This window comes from Bactrocera oleae, chromosome 6, assembly GCF_042242935.1.
Source record: "Bactrocera oleae isolate idBacOlea1 chromosome 6, idBacOlea1, whole genome shotgun sequence".
NCBI lineage: Eukaryota > Metazoa > Arthropoda > Insecta > Diptera > Tephritidae > Bactrocera > Bactrocera oleae.
The window spans coordinates 45,585,185-45,607,563 of record NC_091540.1 but is presented as its reverse complement, the minus strand read 5'-3'; the positions used below and the strand labels follow the sequence as shown (position 1 = coordinate 45,607,563).

The window sequence follows — 22,379 nt, the reverse complement described above, 5'->3', positions numbered from 1 at the left end:
ATTTCCAAACATTTACCATCAGTAAGCTTGTTTAGTAGGGGTTATATGTATTAGGTAAACAGTTTTTTTTTTTGTCTCAAGGTCCTGAGGCGATTATGTCGCCCCGCAGCGTTCCATTCATGAACGCATCAAGTGTAGAATTTTGAAACAAATTGTCCATTCTTTTTCTATGTCAAAGTTTAAGAATTAATTACGCAAAAATTGTGTAGTTTTTTGCAATCCATCATCAAAAATAAGCTCAAAATTCGAGCGCGAAGGCAAACGACCCCTTTAAGACCCCCCTTTTATATAAACTGCACAATAATGGCTTTCGAACATATCATTTTCGAGTATTTCACATATTATTTCTTGTAAATTGTAAAAGTAATGAAAGATGCGCTGTGGTCGAATATATGCCTTTTACTTGTTCAAACAAATTTTGACGGAATATTATGGATTTACTTAAGCCTCCGAGACTGAATGTATCTCGGGATTTTTATTTTTTCGTGTCTAAAGTATTAAGATGTTCTAAAACATGTTATAGAACCGCTAGCTCTTTTCGTTTGAAAACGATTGACAATGAAATTTGATAAACTGTTATTGCTGAAAATGATTTTGGTTTCTTTTTATTCAAGTTAAAATGTTAAACTGTATTCTAACCTCAAAATTTATATTTTCAATATATATTATTAGTTAGCCGTTAAATACACCGTTGAGAAAGCAGATACAAGCACCCTACCATTGAGCACTTCCGTCGTTCAGTTTTGTAAAAGTGGAACTCTTTAAATATATTTCTAAAGCATTTGGTGAACCCTGTCTTCATTGTAATGCGGTGAGTAATAAATGAGTATGAAATCTCTGCATTGAGTAGCACAAGCGTAATACAATACTCAAATTACAACAAATGCAGAGAGTTGTGAATGCGTTGCACTGTGAGCGCATAAAGCAGCGCCCACACAAAAAATTCCGAAATCACCCTCAACATTCAAATTGTTGGCAAAATGCTCACAATCGCTTCTCACAGTGCTCACTGCACACGCGCATAATTATAGGTCGTTATGGTGTGTGCGGTGTGTAAAAAATCAATAAACCACCCTTCGTTAAGAATGTAAATCCGAAAAAGTTCAATATCGAAACAATACGTAGACGTAAGTGAGCACAATTTTAAATAGGAAAAAATCATCAAATAATTGCTAGTAAACTAGTTTTAAATTAATGAAAACCAATTAATCATTTAGTGTAAACGTGTAGCCATTAAAAACGATAGAAATTTCATTCAAAATAACGATGAAAAGTTGATATATTGATGATGAAAAATTTTTACACGCCAAGTAGCTAGTCAGTGTGAAATAGTGAGTTACCAGCAACAACAACAATAACAGCAACAACACAAAAAAAAAGCAAAAGCGAACACCGAACGAAAGAACACCGCAGAACCGGCAAATTCGCACATACGAACATATGTCAAAATTTGAACGGCAGCAGTACAAGCAAAAGCAGCGACAAAAGAGGCACACATTTCGAGTCCGAGTTCGAGGACGTGTCCGAGCCAGGCGCAGCAACGCGAAACTGGTCAGGCGAACGCGTGTACAGCGGCAGCAGGGCGCAACGGGAGTCGCCGTAAATCGACCAACTGTAAGCGCAACAAAACGTTTTTCGTGGACTCACTAAAATGCCGCAAATGCCGAATTAATTCCAGTTTTTAATAGAACTTTGCGATTAGGTTTCGGGAAAATCCAAATTAATCGGGCAAATGCCATGAGTTTTGTGTTTCAAGCAACGCTTCGAAGTATGGTCACATCAATGGAATAGAATAGCAGGCCGAAATTTTTTTTCCCGCAACGCGAAGTAAAACGTGTGGGTGTTTAATATCGCTGAGGTATCGTGACGTATGTGTAATCAGTGGTCATTGCAAAAAAGAAATTCAAAATATATATATGTATAACGCCTAAATGCACACTGCAAAATTGCTATGCGAGCATGTGTAGATGAGTCTGTCTGCCGTGCAGGACATGTAAGGACCTTAAACACAAAGGAAGCAGCGACAAGCGCGGCAAAGTGTGAAACAGCGAAATCACGCTAAGTTAAAGTAAACCGAAAATAGTAGAATTCAAGCGAAAAGACGACGACAACGATAAAAAAGCATACAAGTGCAGAAGACGAATTGAATGCAAAGATAAATACGAAAACAAGAACAACAACAGCAGCAAGCTAAGCAGTGAAGCCAAGCAGCGCTGGCACGGAAACGCTTGTAGTGGGTGTCTCGCCGCGGAGTGGCAACTGCACAGCGTACGACGGGCAGAGTAAGCGGCAGAGGCAGCGGCGCTAAGGATAATGGCAAAGAGCAAAAACACGAAAACACAATGAGCTGCGGTTTCACAAAAAGGTACAAACGTGTGTTGAAATGCTTTCGTATTAACTGCAAACACACACATATATACGTGGTTAGTGTTATTGAGGGCGAGTGTGTGTTTGTGTGTGCCTGTACGCGTGCACGCGCAGGACTTGTAGGCGCCAGCAACGGTATGGTGACTCTGTGCGTGGTTACCGTGGTCAAGTTTTGTGGCAGTGTGTGTGTAGAAGCGCCAAAAATATTTGCGTTAATTTTCCATAAGTGTTTTAACGGTTTTTTAATTAATTCATATTCGCATCAATTTATATTAAAATACGATAATTGCCTCGTTTAGTGCGTGCAGCATATGCGATTCCTTTGTCAAAGGTCAATATGCCACATCCAATTACATATCTACATAAATAGATAAATACAAATGTATAAGAGTGTGTGTATATTTCTGTCTGTTTTGCTGAATTCGTTGAATGAAGCTCTGAAAATCAGTTCGTATTGCAGCGGTAAATATATTTCCACTACAATGGCTTCACGAGCCCGAATCGGAATCGCAGTCAATGCCGTTATGGCAAGTAGTGAGTGTGCCGATGCTAAATACAGATGCGGAAGTGAAACTAGAAATTCGTATAGTTGTCCAATGAGTTGTGAGCGAGGTGCGTGTGTGGAGAGTAGTCGCTTGAGTGGCTTTACGAAAATGTTGGCTGTCAAAACGTGCCAAAAGCAAATATTTATATATGTTAAATAAATTAGGCTAGGTCAATAGGCATGGTAAGTGGATGTGTGTGTGTGTGTCTTTACATACAAAAAAGTATGTTTAATTACTGACGAAAAGTGCTAATGGTGTATTAATTGTTATTGAAAATTAAAAAATAAACGTAAAATAAAAAAGGAAAAACGTAAGAAAAGTAAAACAGTAAGAAAAGGCTAACAAATTGATTGATTTTGACAGATCACAATGAAAAGTGGTACTAACGCAAATATAAAATCAAAATGTATGAAGTGCAAAAGTTTAGAAAATCTGAAAACCTAAAAAAAGTAAAACATGCGTGTGAGTTCCACATTAATAAAAAATAAATCAGAACACTACTCTAATATAATATATTATATATGGTATATGGACAAGTGATTATAAAAATTAATTTTTGAGCACTTTAAATATTTATAAAAAAAAAGGTTTTACAATCAACTATATATGAGATTGAAAGTATGTATGTAAATGAGCACATGGAGTTTCTTTCCAGCATCTCAAGCAAACAAAAAGGAATCACTGCCTTGGCACACCAAAAGTAGGCCACTGCATTTGTATTTCCGCATACATAATTTTAAACGTACACAACTACACATATAAATAATTTATATATATTTTTGAGTGTCTGTGAGTGAGAGTGTAAAAGCTTATTTACTAATTTTTTATGCTTTCATACTGGTCTATGTACATATTTGGCAAATCATCTAGCGTACTTTCAAAATTAAAATTATATGTATATATACCATACATATCATACACATCTGCTTATATTTATGCCTTTAAGTTCGTATATAACTCAGAAAATATACATACAGAGATGCATCTAAGCATTATGAATTAAAAAATTTCATGTTCTTTTATATTTGATTATTTATTTAAAAAATCATTATATTATGAATGCTTGTTATTTCCTCCACGTATGTATGCTAAGTTTGCCATGAAGTGTGTAATGTCCAGATGGCCGATAAAGAATATCAGCGTGACGAGCTGAGTCGATTTATCAGAATAGTCGCTTTGAAATATAGTTATGAGATTTTGTTCACGGCTCCTCAAGAATCTTTTCATTAGTCGAAACCTCCGATATCGGACCACTATAGAATATAGCTGCTCTACAAACTGATCGCAGAAATTCCAATTCTTCTATGGAAAACTTTTTTATTTGACAAGATATCTTCACGAAATTTGGAACCAATTATTATCCAAGGTAATGCGGGTCTGATCAAAGCACTATAGCATAAGCTGCCGTACAAACTGATCGATCAAAATCAAGTTAAAAATCTTTATATACCCTGTAATACAAAAAAAAATCACACCTGTTAGGCCGAAGGTAACGATTTTCCTTGTTTTAAAGAGAGCATGCTATTTTTCACTATAGAATATCTTGCATTGCTACATGTGAGGTCGTGTATATTATTATGGTATAACCGCAAACCTCTCATTTCGTATTCGTTGAATTGCGTGACTTAATTTCTATTATTGAATTAAATACCAGCTATAATTGAAACAAAGAAACCGTTACATTACCAAAGTATGTGTATGTGTGAGTGTATAAAATGTGTTAATTGCTGGCAGTTTGCTATTGCTGAGCAATTAAAAAAAACGTGGAAAAGACTTAATTGTGAATGAAAATTACTTATACCACATACACACTCTGAAGAAGCAAGTTGAAATATTAAATTTCATTAGAAATATATAGCAATCATCAAAAGTAATGTTATTACAAACACTTTTATGACTTCTTATCGCTTGTGTACAACATTAAGTCTGCTGAGAATCATTATCGCCAAGCAGGTGTTCGGAAGCCATCGAAATAATTGTGTGAAAGCTATATTCTGTCTAAGATCTAATTTAATTATCCTCATAAAGAGTATTGATATTTGAATTCCACTAAAGATTTATTTTTCCTTTACTTCTTAAAGAAGAACTAGAGTGCTATAGTTGCATGCCCAAAACGCTTTGAGGTCATCGTGAATGCGTATACCTAATGTCAGCCTAACATTTACAGTGCGATGGTTTTGAATTTCGGTTTTTAAGAAGTCTAAATTTTTAATTAAATTGCTAATCATTATTATTTCTTAAAATTTACCAAATTATATATAATGCACAATCATAAACGCCCGAATAGTTCGTAGCATAAATAAAACACCAACCTGTGACAGGACGATCCTAGTTGCGTTGGACTTGTCCAAAGCTTTTGACACAGACAATCACACAACGCTACTAGAAGACATCGAACAATCGAGGGTTCCGTAGGATGGTGTCCTCTCCCCACTTCTATTTAACTTTTATATTTCGCAATCCAACCACTAGATTCAATTGCCATCGCCTCATACGCACAGCTAGTTCACCCCACTAAAACCACAGGGACCATATTCACGAACTAGACGTAGGAGTACAGACTGAATTTTAATATTGTAGTCGATGGCAGAAAAATTCCGGCTGTCAACCAACCTAAAAAAAGTGCAAACAAACGTTGTTGGCAATATACAAGACAATCGGGCGGCTGGTCACCAACTACACAGCACCGATATGGTAGTCTGGATATATTGAAATGCAGATGAAAAAGCTTTAGACATGTTAGAACTGCACTACGTACGATCACAGGAAAGCCTCCTGATGTTAGAAGGTCATTGTTTGATTACTTCGACGACATTAAATAGTACGCCGAACAGACTACGGACTCAACTAACTTCAGACACACACTAACCACCATTCACAGTGGAGAAATTAACACCTTCACCGACTCTCTCCAAGTGAATGGTGTACTTGGTATTAAACCCCCACCTATCGCAGACGAAGTACTTGAGTTGTCCTGAGAATTTAGAGTGATCCTTGCGTGACTTCGTTCTGGATATTTAAACTCCTACCAATGCAGAATTGACCTCGACATACCAATTAAACTCTTACTAATTCAGAACTAACCCCGACATATTAAATATATGGGTGCTGCGTGTAATGAGTCCCCGCATGACTCTAACCCCCTCTTTGCATGCCCAATGAATCCTGCTCATCTTTCCCTATGGTCCGATCCCGTCGAAACAGCACGTTTCCTGGGACAACCAACCTGAACCTTACCAACCAAGCGGGTATTAGATAACCGCTACAACAACAACAATAATAACTACCGCGATTTCAACAGACATTTCAGAATAGTAAATACTAATTAAATTTTATTCGCTGGGCGATTTTATTGAGTTGTTTTGTTGCTGTGTTGACTTTATTTAGCAAATAAATAATATAATATGTTTATTGCGTGTCAACAAAACACGCATACATCCGAGTTATTCGCTCAAATAATAAAAATAATTAAGTATGAAATTAATAAGTCCTTAAGTCAGCCATTAAAGGCGCTCAATGAACAATAAAATTGTTTATGTAGTAAAATTATATAATAATAATATATATAGGCTTTTTTAACTAAGTCACTAATATATAAACAAATGCTGTAAAAAACTTTCCTTTACCAGCACACAAATAAATTTCAATATAGGTTAAATTCTTTGTTGCATACTTGCTAACAAACCATTATATGCATATGTAATATGTCACTGTAAACTTGCGTGCGGCAAAAATTACTCACTTTTCAATCATAAAAAGGCTAACAACAACATAAAACACATCTATAAACAGCAACCGCTAGAGCAAAGAGTCCACACAACTCTTTCGGGTGTCGTCAAAATTGCCGTTAAGGACGTGAAGTGTGCTCGGCGATAAATGTATAATACAAATTAGTGCGTACAAACACTTTTTAATAAATACACATATGTTTTAATATATTTATGTGTGAAGATTTAAACCATCTGAGCGCGTAAAATTAACCTATTTTCGGATATATGCGCATAATATAATATATGTACACATATACACCAGTATATATAATATTTATATAGATTATGAATGTATGGTGTAATACTTTTCATCCATTTAAACAGATTATCGAACAACGCTGTGTTATCCACAAACAATAAAATAAATGACCTGAATAATTAATATGAACTCAATAAGAGCGTGTTTTTTTAACCCATAAAAGTTCAAAAAATGGCAAGTAAGAAATGATTACTTTCGGTTGCAGACGAACATTATATACTTGTAGTGTGTGTGTTAGCATAATATCTCACATAATAAAAGCCAACCAGAAGGTCGAAAATAATGATATTGAAGTTATGGGAAATCTAGACCGGTTTCATCTAATTTTTGCATTAACAAAAATATCCTCGAGGAAATATGCTCATCCAATTTATTAACATAACTCACACATTAAACTACAGTACATTGAAGAGTATTCGTTAGCTTCATTTTGGTAAGATACCCTACATATTGATCAACATAATAAGCTTAAAGTCAACCGAAACTTCAAAAATCTTTATATTTGCTGTACGGGGGCCAGGGAAAGTACTGAACCGGTTTTAACCATTTTTAGCAGCAAATAAAATTATTTTCAGTATAAATAAACGTTATTTTAGGTATAAAGTCAGCAAAACGAATGGAGGTCCTCAAATTCGGTAACAGGGGCTTTCGAAACTTAGAATCCGATTACCCCTATTTGCAGATTAGGATAGTTATTAGCGGAATTCACTCATTTTCATGCTGTACTAAGAATGTTGTGGTTAAGCTTAGCTGATTGCATATTAAAGTTTGGCGGGATGTTCAATTTCTAAAAAAATGTCAACCAATAGTGCTCTCCCTCTATTATACCAAGTCAAATCTATGACTTAGCTAAAGCAATTTATCTATATCGATAAACAGCTTTTTATGGATGTGGTCGATTTCGTAAATCTGACATACCAACCCCTTCAGAGTGCCAAGGTTTACGTCTACCAATTTTCATAAGTTATCTTAACTTTTATTCAGAATTCAATTCATCTCGTCTTAATTAGGGTCAACAAAACTATTATAATCAGTGAAACATGTTGCGAGAATAAAAGTAATAAGTTAACCAGCAAATCATCAGCGTAATACTTTCATCAATTTCCTACCAGGCCTAATATTTTTCCATATTTTTTGTTGAACAAAGTATGGAAGAGTAAAAATCTAAAAATAAATTTTTTTCACGGATTCACAGCACTAGAGTTGGTGGTAAAGTTTATATGATGATGTTAATACATACGAACAAATATGTAACTTGTACAACATATATATAGAAGTTTGGTCGACCATTTTAACTGTCACTGCGAAAAAAAAATCTTAAAGGTTTGCTATTTACGTCAAATCGCTCAACAAGCTGGCAAACAAGCAAGGCAGACAAGCCAGCGTGACAGTTTGGAAGATGCGTTGACGCTCTCTTTGAAAATTTAGTTACTAGATAAATATATAATTATAACTGATCTATAATAATATTGGGTTGAAATATGTTATGTTCTCATAACTGTAAATTTTATTACCTTCCCCTGTTAGACAACGGCTATCACATATAGTGCAAAACTCTAGCATTTTCAGCACCCTATATGATGATTTTATTTATAGCCTGTCGCACCAAGCAGCGCCATAGTTTTATTTTAGAGGGTAGCCACTTGTACATTTGTACGAAGAACAGGTTAAAAAAGCACTTACACGAATCCAGCAGCACAAATACAAGCGCATAAAAATACCTGAAAATAGTTTATAAATGTAAAGAGGTGAAACCAAACGCACATTTGGAAATAAATAAGTTATATATGTATATCAATATATGTGTGGGAGAGTAGCTACTGAAAAATGCTGCATAGTTTGAGGCGCGTCCGCTGGTTTGAAGTACGATATCGCGAACGTGTTGATGAGCAGTAAGTGCGAATATGCATTTTTCGTTTCGCCAACTATTCATCGTTCTCTTGCTGCTCGTTAGACTACATTTATTCTGACTCTTGCTATATATGCACCTGGTAATATGTATATACGGTTTTTATTTATTTTTGTGGTGTTTTTTCATCATGTGATTCACTACTAAGTTGGATTTTCCAGTCAGCACGTACGTACTTTGAGCAGCTTCTCGCTATAGAAATAGAAAAATACGCTATGGAGTTTATTTAGCGTTGGCGGCATGCTCTATGCGTCGGCGAAGAGGACGATGCCGGAGCATTCGTCTGGGTTTGTCGACATTTACTGTTTGTTGTTTTTGTTCTAAAGCAATTGAAAAGCAGTAAGCAAATACTTGTATAAATACTTATCTATGTATATACATATATGTATATATATGGTAAGCATGATTGTATATTGTGCTGGTTAATGAATTGATGAGATGTTACCAGTGAGTAATAACTGTGGAATGAAACTAGTGACTGTTTAGCGCTTTGGAGTGTAACTATTGATAATTTGACAATATGAAATTTTTGTATAAAATATTCACATATATATAAATAAATATATGAGATCTAAGGTTATAATATTTTCTTAGCGTTATAATTGTAGTTATAGATAAGCTTCTCTTTGACCTTGGAGTAAATTGTCAAATTGTGAATTATTGATTCCTTCCTAAATAATATGGGCCAAAAGCGCGTCCTTCTACAAAAAGCTGTATCAGATTCATTAATAATTTTAGTAGTATTGCACATGATTTGGCAAATTTTAAGCAAACTGACTTATTTGTTTGTCATTTACTATATTATGGCAAAATAAGTAAACACGGCTGCATCGAAGTTATAATACACTTCACAGGTGTATTTTTTATAACATTTTGTATGGCAGCTATATACTGTAGCAAACAAGCTGAGAGACTAGTTCACGTATATACAGACGGTAATGGCTAAATCGACCTGTTCAGGGTATAATCATTATTGGTAACGATAACACAGTGATTTTTTTTCTTTCAAACACTTAGAAGATTAGTATCCTTCAAATGGGACAGAGTTTTTCACTAGTCTTCAAAAATATTTATTTACTACTGGGGGCGACTGTGTAAACTTTGGAAACTTGAGCCGTTCCTGTTAGTCTGTCAAACTGTCTACCAAATGCTTCATTATTTATACACAAAGATGCATTCATAGCCATTATTGTTATTGTTGTTACTATGTACACTTGTTGTACAAGCATCATTTACTACTATTTGTTATTGCCGTTGTTACTTTTAAAACGCATCTTTGCATATTGTTGGGATTATTGTTTGCCTGTTTTTGTTTTTCTTCATTTCCGGTTCTAAAACTATAGAAATAAAAATATTGGAAAGTTGAACGTTTTGAAAGTAGCGAAACTCAGGTACAATATGGGAAATTAAAATTTAATATGAAAATTTGTATAAATCGAAAAATTGTATATTGCTGTAGTATTGGATAGCCTCTCGTATCGTCTTCTTTAAAGTTTTCCTCTTCATATTTTTCTGCTCAGGTATACTTGAGATCGTATTTTCAAGCAATTTTTTAAATATACCTATAACTCACACACTGAACGACATATTCGGTATAAAATTTGTTAGAAAAACGAAAATCCTTATATGTAGTATATAAGAGTTGGGGGTAGTATTGACCCGATTTGATCTATTTTTGCCAATACCACATACTATTACCATACAACGTACAAATAAAATGCTCTCTGCGTTTCATTAAACTACCTCCCATACCATCAACAATGAGTATATAGTAGTCAGCCGGATGTTCGAAAATTCTGATATTAGTTATAAAAGAGCTAGGTAAAGTTTTTTCTCGATTTCATCCCTTTTAGGGTTTATACACTGGAATGTGAAAGAATCAGATGGAAATTAAAATTGTATTATATGAATAGTAGGCGTGGCAGTAGTTCAATTTCCTCCATTTTCGCACTGTAATATAGGAATATTAAAAGAATATTATATGCCGAACTTATTTGAAATCGGCTGAGCAGGTCCCGCGATATATGATTTCACTTAAAAGTGGGCGGTGCCACGCCTATTGACCAATTTTATCATATTCAATACTAGCTCCTATAAAGCACTCAAAACCACAGGTGTCCCTATAATTCCTTGGGGATTTATGTAAGCCGACGTACAGAGAGTCACCCGGAGTTCAACTCGGCTCGTCATCCTGATCATTTACATATGCATAACCCTATATCTATCGCGATTAGTTTTAGGTAATACAAACAGTCGTTAGGTGAACAAAACTATTATACTCTGTAGCAACATGTTGCAGGAGTATAAAAAGTAGATAATCTCCAAATATCGTAGGTTTCGCAAAAATCTTTATGCACGTATGGCCTATTTGCTTGTATTTTGAAATCAATGCATTTGAAAGCGCTAACCCTGCGGACGGCTGCGTGTGACATCCATGGCGTATACGTAATTTTTTCTTTCTCATAGGCAGCTGAAAGGGCACAACCGGGTTTTCACACATATTTCTACATACACATGCATTTTGAAAATATTACAATGTACCATTTTTGCTTAACCCATTTTTTATTTAAGCGTTTTGTTTGTGTGCAAATGCTTGTTATTTTTTGCATGTTTTAGTTGGCTACTAATATTTTCTCGCCTATTTTTCGCCTCATTGCATATGACGTATGACGCGTTGCTCGCACTTGAGTTAATATTAACACAAGCATATACTCCTGTTACATATGTATTTGGAATTTATTGTCTCACGCATGTGTGTGCGTGTGTGTGTTTAGTTGTAGTTTCTCGCTCTTATTCCGTGCTTTCGCATTAGTGGTTTTTTACACTAGTATTTTTATGCTTTCTGCCTACTCTACATTTTATGTCCACATACTTCTGTAGTTGTGTGTACTGGTATATGTATAAAGTAGGTGCACTTGTACGTTGCTAAAATAAGTAAGTCAATAGTGGCCCCGTAGCACAATAACAAGGCGCTAGAGTTTTGAGGGCTATAATGAGCGGCGTGCACTTAAATATAAATATATATACATACGTACATACAAATATGCAAATGGGGCATTCCATATGCGTTAGGCGACCCCGATTTTAAAGTGTTTGTGTAATTTAATTTACACTTTTTATGAAGGAGGAATGCTGCTTCATCTATTTTTTTCGAAAAAGTTGTATATTTTAGTTTTGATATAAATTTCAGTCAATAACTCTAGCTTACAATCTTTAGGGAAATGAAAACAAACCTTAAAAATTTCGCACACGTCCTTTTCTCACCAAAATTCCCAAAATTTGTCGGAACTACCGATTTAGGACTACTTTAGGATATAGGTAGCTATCATACAAACTGATCGATCTAATTCAAGTCGTTGTTTCGAAAACTTTTTTATATGAAAAATTATCCTTACGAAATTTAGCACAGATTATTGTCGAAGCCCATGCAGCAATCTCCGAACAAATGGTTCAGATTGAACTTGTATAGCATATAGCTGCCATACAAACTGACCGATCAAAATCAACATAAAGATCTTTTTCTACCATTTTATGCTATTAAAATGCACTTTTCAATGGTGCAACCGAAGTTAGTATTTTTAATTGTTTGATTATTTGCTTTTATTTTAATTATTTATTTGTGTTTTTTGCAAAAATATAATATATATTTTGGTTTTTTGTTGTAAAAATTATGTGACAAATATAAATTTTCGTATGAAAAATATATAAGCTCATGAAGAAAATTCCCAAATGATTCGAAAAAAATATACACCTTATGATAAAATAATGAATAAAACAGTTTTCTAATCAAAAAAAATGTAAACAAGTACATTGATTTTTTGAGTTTCTTATACTTAATTACACATGCAATACACAAATACAACCTTATATCCATTTTACTTGGAATAACTCACATTCTAATCTGAATACCAGTGGCTTAGCATGCAAAAATACTCGTGTGTATTTTGTGTTTCTTCTCTATTATGCACATTTTTATAGATTACGAAAATATTTACCACTACCAAGCAGTTATCGATGCCTAGAACAAGCAAAAAAAAAAATTAAATCATCGAATACTTGTGCTAAGTTACCCCAAAAGCCTCTCATTCTTCATCTCCCTTTGGCACGTCAAGTGTGCCACTTATATTCTACATTTAACCGCACAGTGCCTCTCGTGCCTTTCGCACCACTTTTACCGCTAAAGCACCACCTACGCCAAACCGCCATTCACTCGTATACGAAAATGTAATTGATTCCTCCGCCAGCCTGTCATTGAGTGCAGATTTTTCATATTTTCCATTTTTTCTATTCCCATATTTTGTTGTCTTTCAAGTGCAATCAGATATGTAGCTAATACAGAGTACACACGAGCACATATTGTACATATGTATATCTGTACATAGTTGGCAAACAAACGGCTATAACGCACTACATATGTATATACATGTACATACGTATGTAAGTGTGTTTGTGTGTGTGTGTGTGTGCATATAAGTATTTGCTATTCATACAACAGCTGCTGCTGATGATGATGATCATATCGGACTAGTGTTGTTGCCGCCAAGTTTGGCGTCGATGATGCCTTCAGCAGCGTTTATTGAATCAAAAGATGATTCAGTTTGTTTATTTGTGCCACTGACGTCTACCACGTTCACCGCTCCGCGCAGCACCGCACGTGTTCGGCTTCTTAAAACTATTTTGCTTTGAATGATTTAATTGGCAATGTCGGTGTGTGTGTGTATGTTTGTGAATATTAGATACATTCAAGTGCTTAATCGCTTTTTCAATGTGAGTGCCACTCATAGATATCTGTTGCAGGCCCCCGCACCACCTCTGGATGGTCATCACTTTTGTAAGTATGCCACAGACGTCGCCGCTACAACCGCAATTCGCATTTCCCCATTCATTCGGTATGCCAGTATTTCATAGTTCAGTAGATAAATGTGAAAGAGCGCAATGAGTTTTTGATTTTGTACGGTGAGGGTGATATTTCGAAAAATAACTTAAACAATATTGTATTAAAAACTAAAATTGTTTTCATGTAAAGTGTGCCCGACTTACTGTTGGTGTGTTAACTGAACTTTTCTACCAACAACCAATATCATTTCAATTAATCTTTACCCAAACTACTTGTACTCATTTATATTTTGTATTTTCTAACGTCCTTGCATTACATTGCAGCTCCTTAATAAATTACACATAACACATTAGAAATTGAAACGGTATGGTGAAAATGGAATCCACAGAAGAACAGGATCGAAAGTTAGTATTGGAGTTTTGTCATTTGCTCGAAAAGTCTAAGCAACTCTTCAACGGCCTCAGGTAAGCTAACTTCTATACTTCCGGTTAGTAAATTTAGATATTTATATTTAATTGTTCTTTCGCAGAGACCTGCCACAATATGGTCACAGGCAGTGGCAGGCGTATTTCGGGCGCACATTTGATGTCTACACGAAATTATGGAAATTCCAACAACAGCATCGCATGGTATTGGACTCGAAATACGGATTGAAGCGTTGGCAAATAGGCGAAATTGCAAGCAAAATTGGACAGCTTTATTATCATTACTAGTAAGTAGCCTTAAATACATTTATTATTGTAAATTAAGCAGACGTTTAACCGGAACCGCGAATTGGGTGCATACTTAGTAGCCTCCATTAGTAAAAGAACGCTGAGATTAATTATCAAACGTTCGGCGTGTTAAATAAGTAATTTACGTCGTAATCTGAACATAATCTTGTATTAGATGTGCATAGTAATGAAAGAAATCATCGATTATTTTTTTGAAAGCTTCTTCTAAAAGGCACGAAAATCCTATGATTTATAACCGCTTCGTAATTTTTCTCACTTTCGATTATTTCCTAAAAATTATCCATAATTAAAGATGTTGAGAATACGTTTACTTTTATTCCCCATATAGACCTTATGTTAGGTTAGATCATAGGGTTGATCCTTATCAATGGATCATCTCATTTGGACATAAACTCCCAAAGATGATTATCAGATCCTCATAGCTCGACGAAGATTCCTTAAGGCGGTTATTATTGTGTGTCTGCTGATATATTTCAATCTCATTATGGAAAAAGCCTCGCAATAGAGGAGAAAGTGAAAAATTGAGTTCACCCCGCCTTTCTCAATACAGCATTGACAAAGAGCGTCCAACAGGATATTTAGCCACTCCGCGTGTGAACCTATTGAACAGTGTTCTGTCAGATAACCTGCAATTGCGGCGAGATTGACTTTTCTAAGAACAAGTAGTTCGGAGGACCTCTTACGGTCCATTCTGGGCCAGAAGGATTTCGCATTCGCACAAATTCTGAAAGGTTCATAGATCCAGCTCTAAAACGCAAGAGTATATCGGTAGTAAGGGCAAGCTCATCGGCACCCAAACAAGTCTAATACGGAAGAAGCGTAATGCTATTAAAAATAAGGTCATGCATTCTTTGACTAGTTTTGAGCGTACAGTCGGGATATTTGAAGCCAGTATGCCCGCTCAGCTATCGGAGAGAGTGCACACCTCCCTGTACTTCGGAGCAGTATATTTGCTGCTACTCTGATGGCAGCCATGGTTTGAAAGACGCTACAGCGGTCTGGTAGTCTGAAACTAGTGTTGATGAAGAGCTCCGGACAGAAGAATGTACAACTTAGATCATAAAAAAATGTTAATGTATCGATAGCTCTTCGCACAATCGATTTTTTTCCGAAAAGCACCCAAAATTGAAAACATGAAAATGCGTTTGCTTTTAAAACTAACGGAAACAAGTTGTTGTAGCTAGAAAACTCTTTCCACTCTTATCCAACTACTACTATATACTGTTTCGAACTAATCATTATTTTTTTTTACAGCTTAAGAACCAGCGAAACGAACTACCTGAACGAAGCTTATCAATTTTATGCAGCTATTAGGGGTAGGGCTTATTACTCGCGTGCGATCAAAGAAGATCGGCCCGATTTAATGGTGAAGAAGTTGCGTTACTATGCGCGATTTATTGTTGTTTGTTTGCTGTTGAAGAAAATGAAGCTGGTTCGTGAGCTAGTGACGGAGCTGGAAAAGCAAATACAGGAATACACAACAACGTAATTATGAATAAATCCAAAACATAGCACAAATAATTCAATTATTTTCTAAGTATCTCAACTAAAATCGATTTTCCATTGCAGTTACGAGCCAGAAGATCATTTAGAATGGTCATTAGTTTTAGAAGAGATTAAAGGTTTTATAAAAGCTGAAGCTGCCGTGGCTGTTCTTCATGCGGATTCCAATCCCATCATACTTTCACACAGGTGAGCCAAAACGCAAAATTAAACACGGACGCCGTGAAAACGCCGTCGCCCGCGCCCGTGCTTTCTGTGGGAGGAAATTTAATTTAATTAAACCTAAAAAACTTACTTACTAACTAACAAAAAAGAAAAATGTAAAATAATACTGCGTGTTGAATTGTACATATTTATTTTGGGAGGTACTCTGGTTACATATTAATTTCGAACTTTAATTTGATTTGGCAAAAACTAAAAAAAGAAAAAATTCTTTAAAAATAAGTTATTTTTATGGTTATTAATAACATTTTGTTGTTTTAATCGATACGATATTTATATATAGGTTATTGTGCTTATCACAGAAGACTTGAAACATCCGAAACAATCATATAACAACATCAAAGTCATGTATGCATACATTATTTTCATTCTCAATCGCCAGTACATTTCATGCATTTATTCATAATTACATAATTACATAATTACAGTGCATAACAGTTTTATTTTGTCGAAATTTTCGAACTCGAAATGCGATTTTTTAGTTTATTCTGTATTTGTTTATATTTTTCACAACTCAATTGCTTATGACATTGTTGTTGTTATCATTATTGTTGTTAAGTTAACTCCATCTCACCGATCAACGCGTCACTTGCACACACATGTCAGCCAGTTGATCAGTCAAATCACAACCTCACGTCACACTCCAGCAAATCCCTTCACCACAATTTTCACAATCACTGCGTGTCGCAACAATCGACACGCCCACTGCCCACTTCCACACACTCACCACCTTCCCACACATTCACACCATTTATAGCATCACATTCTCAATTCTTCTGTGAAAGCACGGGCCCACACTGCCGTCTCTTTAGAATAGCTTGACTTCACCAACTGATATTCAGTGGTTCCGGTTCTAGGTTGTCGCCGCTAACGACGCCACCATGTGAACGTTCGCCGCACATGACGTTGAGCCTGCAGGAGATACTCATTGTTGGCTCGGCGTGCGAACAGGCGAAATTCTCTGAGTTAACAATGGACATGTTTAGGTAAAGTCATATACATTATAAAGTAAACGTCGTAAAATTTAATATTAATTCTTTTTATTATTGTAGAATGTTGCAAACACTCGAACGGGAACCAACGGAATCAACGCATCCGATGAGCATCACACATGGCATGCACGGGCACGATGCCAGCCCGGCTGCCAGCCGCATACCACCATATGGTGTTCCAGGTTCTAAGGGTTACTTAGAAAATGGCCGTCATTATCGAGACAATCCTCACAAATATTTACTATACAAGCCTTCTATTAGTCAACTTCTGGTGTTCTTAGCTAGTGGATTTAAAGAATTGCCTCCAGGAGGCGCATTACTCTTATATATGTCAGCTGATGGTTGTTTCTCGACTACAAAACATCCAGAGGACTGTAAGTAAAAGAAAATATGGAAATGTTAGTTATGATTCAATTATTATTATGGAAGGAAACACAAATTTTGAAAGTAATTTCACGTTGTCTTTCTTCAAGTTGAATTTTTGAAGTATTATTTTATTTTGCACTAAACTGAGTCCGGGCAACGTTAAGTTATTGCCCCAGTCTTTGGCATAGCAATTTTAAAACACAACTTCAATGAAATGAATTACAAAACCCCGGAGTCTAGCCAACGTTTTCAAGACTAACATTTGAGGTTATAGATCTGGAAAGAACGGTCGCTTAATGAAATGGTTACATTTGCCACGCAAGTACAATACAATTTTTAGTTAATTATTTTTTATTTACTTTGACTGCCAATAATTATTTGAACGTAAATGAAGAGGCTTCGGAAAGAATGGACAGTTAAGACATATCTCTAGATGTCAGCTAAACTATATCGAAACCTACCAGTATTTTTATAGAGATCACCCTGGAGTTATTAGTTCCAAGCAGAGCGGTCACATAAAACGTAGAAAGAAACTTTCTAAAATATATTGATGATCTAATATTGGACACAAGATAGGAAAATTTACGTAAAAAATTGAAATTGTGATTCGGGTTCGTTGCGAAATGACTAGAGGCTTATTTAATGTAAGAAGACAAACTGTCCGATAGAAATTAACATATGAAGAATTGAAAATGTATTGTAGAATTTATACTGCCAAATTGTTAAATATTAATGTAATGATCATGTTCTTTTTTCTATATTAAATTTATAGATGGTTATGAATTGGGTGGCCTTGCTACGAGCGTCAAGCGTGATGGCGTCGAAGGCGGTGGTATAGCGTGTCGAGGGAAGTCCTATAAGGAGAATCATTGTTTGTATCCCGGCGACTTGTATCCATTCACACGAAGACCAATGTTCATTATCATCGATTCGGATAATTCATTTGTCTTTCAACACATCCCTCGGTACTTTGGCCAACCATTAGTTATATTAATGTCACCGCAGGATGTACCACCCGCATTCCAAAGTAATCAAATTTATATCTTCCAAATAAATATTTTATCCTGTCATTACTCATCATTTGGAATTAATTTTTTACAGCTGATGTTCAACATCATGGTTCGCTATTCACATTGTTCCTGCATTCCCCACTGACGGCGCTCTGCTACACCTGTAATGTCGGTGATGTGCCCATACATCATTGGGAGCGTTGCCAATCGCATGTAGACCGTTTCATAACAGAGGCATCAAGACTTGTGACGCGCTGTCGCATCGATGAAATCGAGCAGGGCATAGGTTTTATAGGTGCATATTTCATTTGAGTGTGTGTAGTAAAAATGTGAGTGATTAAATTTATTTGCTTCGCAGACTCATCGTACGTACAGTTCTTCGGTGATGACTTTTTACGTACGCTAATACTACGTTTCGTCTTCTGTGATGTTGTACTGCGATTGCATCGTGGTTTTCGTGGACGTCATATGAGACCACGATGCGAGCCACCATTGCCATCCAATGAGTTACTCGAACACCCATCACTGTCGCATATTATATTCCAATTAGCGTCGGCGCTCGATGTGCGCGGTCATTTTTCCGATGGACCCGAATGCGACTGATGATTTTTTAGTAATACTTGTAAAAATATTTATTATTTAAATTTACTTGTAAAGCAAACAATAGTCATTAATAGTACAGCAATAGCAAGACAAACACGCAAGTTGGCAAAAGTTAACTCTGGTAATAGCAATATTATTAGGAGTGATCATAAAATTGCGAGTAAAAGAAATAAATTTAATTATTACGATATTTATTATAATAAAATTATTGTAATTTTCTATGAAATATTTATAACTATTTACATTTATTTTTTTCTTAGTATCGGTTCCATAGCGACTTTTTTACAACATACATACTTAGGTGCATACAAGCATGTTTGCAAAAAAAATAATTAATTATAAAAGCTGTAATCGTAAAAAAAAAAATAAAACAAAAAAATACAAATAAATAATTTTATTTCTTTTCTCACAATTAATTGTAATAAATTGTAGATATACTTTATGGTTTATGACAGCTAACAAATTTTACAACTGAGCGAAATATAATATTATTACGATAAATTAGTGCTAAACCAAAAACATATTGCTGAGCTTCAATTGATGCAGAATATCATAAAAATAATGTCTTGAAGACATACTTACATGCATACATATTAAACTCCGTATGTATGTATAACGCTGAAAAATTTATAAAGTTAAAAGCCGAAATATATTTATAATAGTATGGGCAGGACAGAAAACTATGAAGGGTATACGCTTTGACGAAGAGGATATACGAAATTCTACTTGCTGTGCTTAAATGACTTTCAAAGTAATTTATTCATAATTTTATACCCTGAACAGGCTATATTAAGTTTGGTACGAAGTTTGTAACACACAGAAGACGTCAGAGACTCTATAACATGTATGTATATAAATTATCAGTGTGACAAAGTAAGCAGATTTAGCCATGTTCGTATGTCTGTATATACACAAACTAGTCAATCACTTTTTGAGATATGGGTTCGAAATTTTTTTCTATGTTTTAACAAAAGACTGCTCATTTGTTGGACTACCATAGCATATCGCTGTCATACAAACTGATCGGTCAAAATCAACTCCTTGTATGGAAAACTTTTTTATTTTACAAGATATCTTCACAAAATTTGGCATGCTTCATTGTCCACGGCAACACTGCAGTCACTAAGGAAATTGTTCAGATCGGACCCCTACAGCATATAGCTGTCATACAAACAAACGGATCAAATTCAAATTATTTTTATTTGTCAAGGGTATTATAACTTCGGTTCAAGCGAAGCTAACGTTTTTTTTGTTGAAATTAAATTACGAAATTTTTTAAAAATATTATCTGTTAAATAAGTTGTTCAGTTTAACTGTGATTGTTATATTATTTTCATTTATTCACATTTCATATTATACTGTTTTTATATAGGTATACTGTACTAAAGCCTGTGTAGAGAATAGTATCAAATATCTGTATAAAAAAATTTATTAAGTTCCGGTTCGAAGATAAAAACTCTTCGCATTTTTTGTGATTTCTGATCAAGTTATGGAATTTTAGATTTTTTGCTTTACTCTGACAAAAGATTTCGCGGTCAATATCAATCACGCTTGTTCCAACTTTGAAATATAAAACTGTATAACTAAATTTTTTTTCGAATCGAATTGCAAAACATATCTATTTTTGGGCCGTTTTTTCAAAGTCTGGTAAATATTATCCTAAACCGTAGCTTAACTTGATGATAGCTTTAACAGACAGAACCGTTTTTACCAAGTTGTGGTTAGCTGCCCTACAGATAGTTCGATTATTGTCAATGCGTGGTGAAAACAATTTACAAAACTTGCATTGTGAACACGCAAAACTGTGTAAACGTTATGAGCCATGTGACCGGTTTTCGTAGGCGAGCGGACGACGAGGAAAGACGAAGAGACCGTGTCGTTCGTGCTTGGGTGGAAAACCATTTTTCATCATGTTGCCGATAAAGTTCTGGTAAGCGCTTAACCAGATATTGAGAAAACGGCTAAGGACTGTTTTTTGTTTTAATTTGGATATTGAAAAATCTGTTAGAAAAAATTATTTCTTATACATTTGGTTATAATTATAAGAATTATTATTTTTTTGAACGCATTCTTATTTTTATATAATTATTTTTTTATTTATGAACTGTTGGACCTTTTAAACCAATTGATATATGTATATATTATGCAATCTTTTAAGTTAGAAAAAACTGGCCACAGGGGCGCGAAAGTTTAGTGAACTCGGCTCAGTAATTTAGGAGCTTACCCCGGACAAAAAGTGACACGTAATTTTTATTTCAGATATAAACTATCCTATCTTTAAAGTTAGATCAAACTGGACACAGCGTGCAAAGTGTTACTTAATTCTGCTCTGTAGTTTACAAAAACTTTACGGACAAAACTTAACGCGTAGTTCTTATATATATAAGATAGGGGTTTCCATCCATTAAAATCGTTCATCATCCATTCTTAAAAAATCCTAAATAATCTATGTATATTTGAACACATATATTTAAAGAAATATACACCAGTAAAATTTTTTCAATAAATTTTTTTTTTTATTATTCTTTTTTGACTTTTACATTGTAGGTATAAAATTATGAGCCAGACCTCGCTATATTTTGCAAAAAAAGCAAGCAAAGTCATTTGAGCACAGTAATCGCTGTTGTTGCGTCCCGGTATGAGTATAAAAGCTTTAAATATTAGGATGCCCATGGGCATCCAGCGCTGTTAGTTAAGATGAAGCTTTAAAAGCTGCAATAAATTCAGTTAAGTACTAACATATATCTATTATTCTCTACCTCTTATTTAACTAGTCTTTCTGCCAACCAAAAGGCAACTAAAAAAACAAACAAAATGTCCTTTATGCTCATGACTGGTCACACAAAACACAACAGTTGAACACCGATTTGCTAATTCATAAGTTATATGCAAATATAATACAAATGTGAAAAAGTAAAAACAAAATATAATAAAAATACAAATACAATTTAAGTATTATAATGAAGAAGAAGTAAATAAAAGCCGGATATACAGTTAAATTTAGCTCACTTTCTACATATACGCAAATGAAAAAATAACATAAACATTAAAACTTATAATATAAAAAACACAAAAAAAAAACACTAAAAAATAATTACAAATAATAAAAAATCAAATAAAGATCGAGCAAAAACGTACGAAGCAAACTGTATTTTTACTATATAAATTAATAAAACGCCGTAGGTTTGTGTGAATGGCTACACAGCAACAATATTCATGTAATGTAATATATATATATAATGCGCTAGGTATGTTGATGATT

General features: G+C 34.7%; 1 protein-coding gene across 6 annotated transcripts; it reads left to right on the top strand.

Moving 5' to 3' along the window:
• The first annotated feature begins 1,091 nt into the window (after positions 1-1,091).
• Positions 1,092-22,030, top strand: LOC106620757 (protein SCAI). Of its 6 annotated transcripts, none has more exons than XM_036372259.2 (10): positions 1,092-2,365; positions 14,011-14,151; positions 14,217-14,399; positions 15,676-15,906; positions 15,991-16,113; positions 16,989-17,132; positions 17,199-17,512; positions 18,277-18,531; positions 18,606-18,809; positions 18,873-22,030. In XM_036372259.2, exons 2-10 carry the CDS (start codon positions 14,054-14,056, stop codon positions 19,115-19,117), a joined length of 1,797 nt encoding a protein of 598 aa, XP_036228152.1. In that variant the 5' UTR covers positions 1,092-2,365; positions 14,011-14,053; the 3' UTR covers positions 19,118-22,030. The 6 variants fall into 6 exon arrangements, with proteins under 6 accessions (XP_036228152.1, XP_036228153.1, XP_036228154.1 ...); XM_036372260.2 differs by lacking the exon at positions 1,092-2,365 and adding an exon at positions 2,948-3,094; XM_036372261.2 differs by lacking the exon at positions 1,092-2,365 and adding an exon at positions 13,537-13,681.
• The last annotated feature ends 349 nt before the right edge of the window (positions 22,031-22,379 follow it).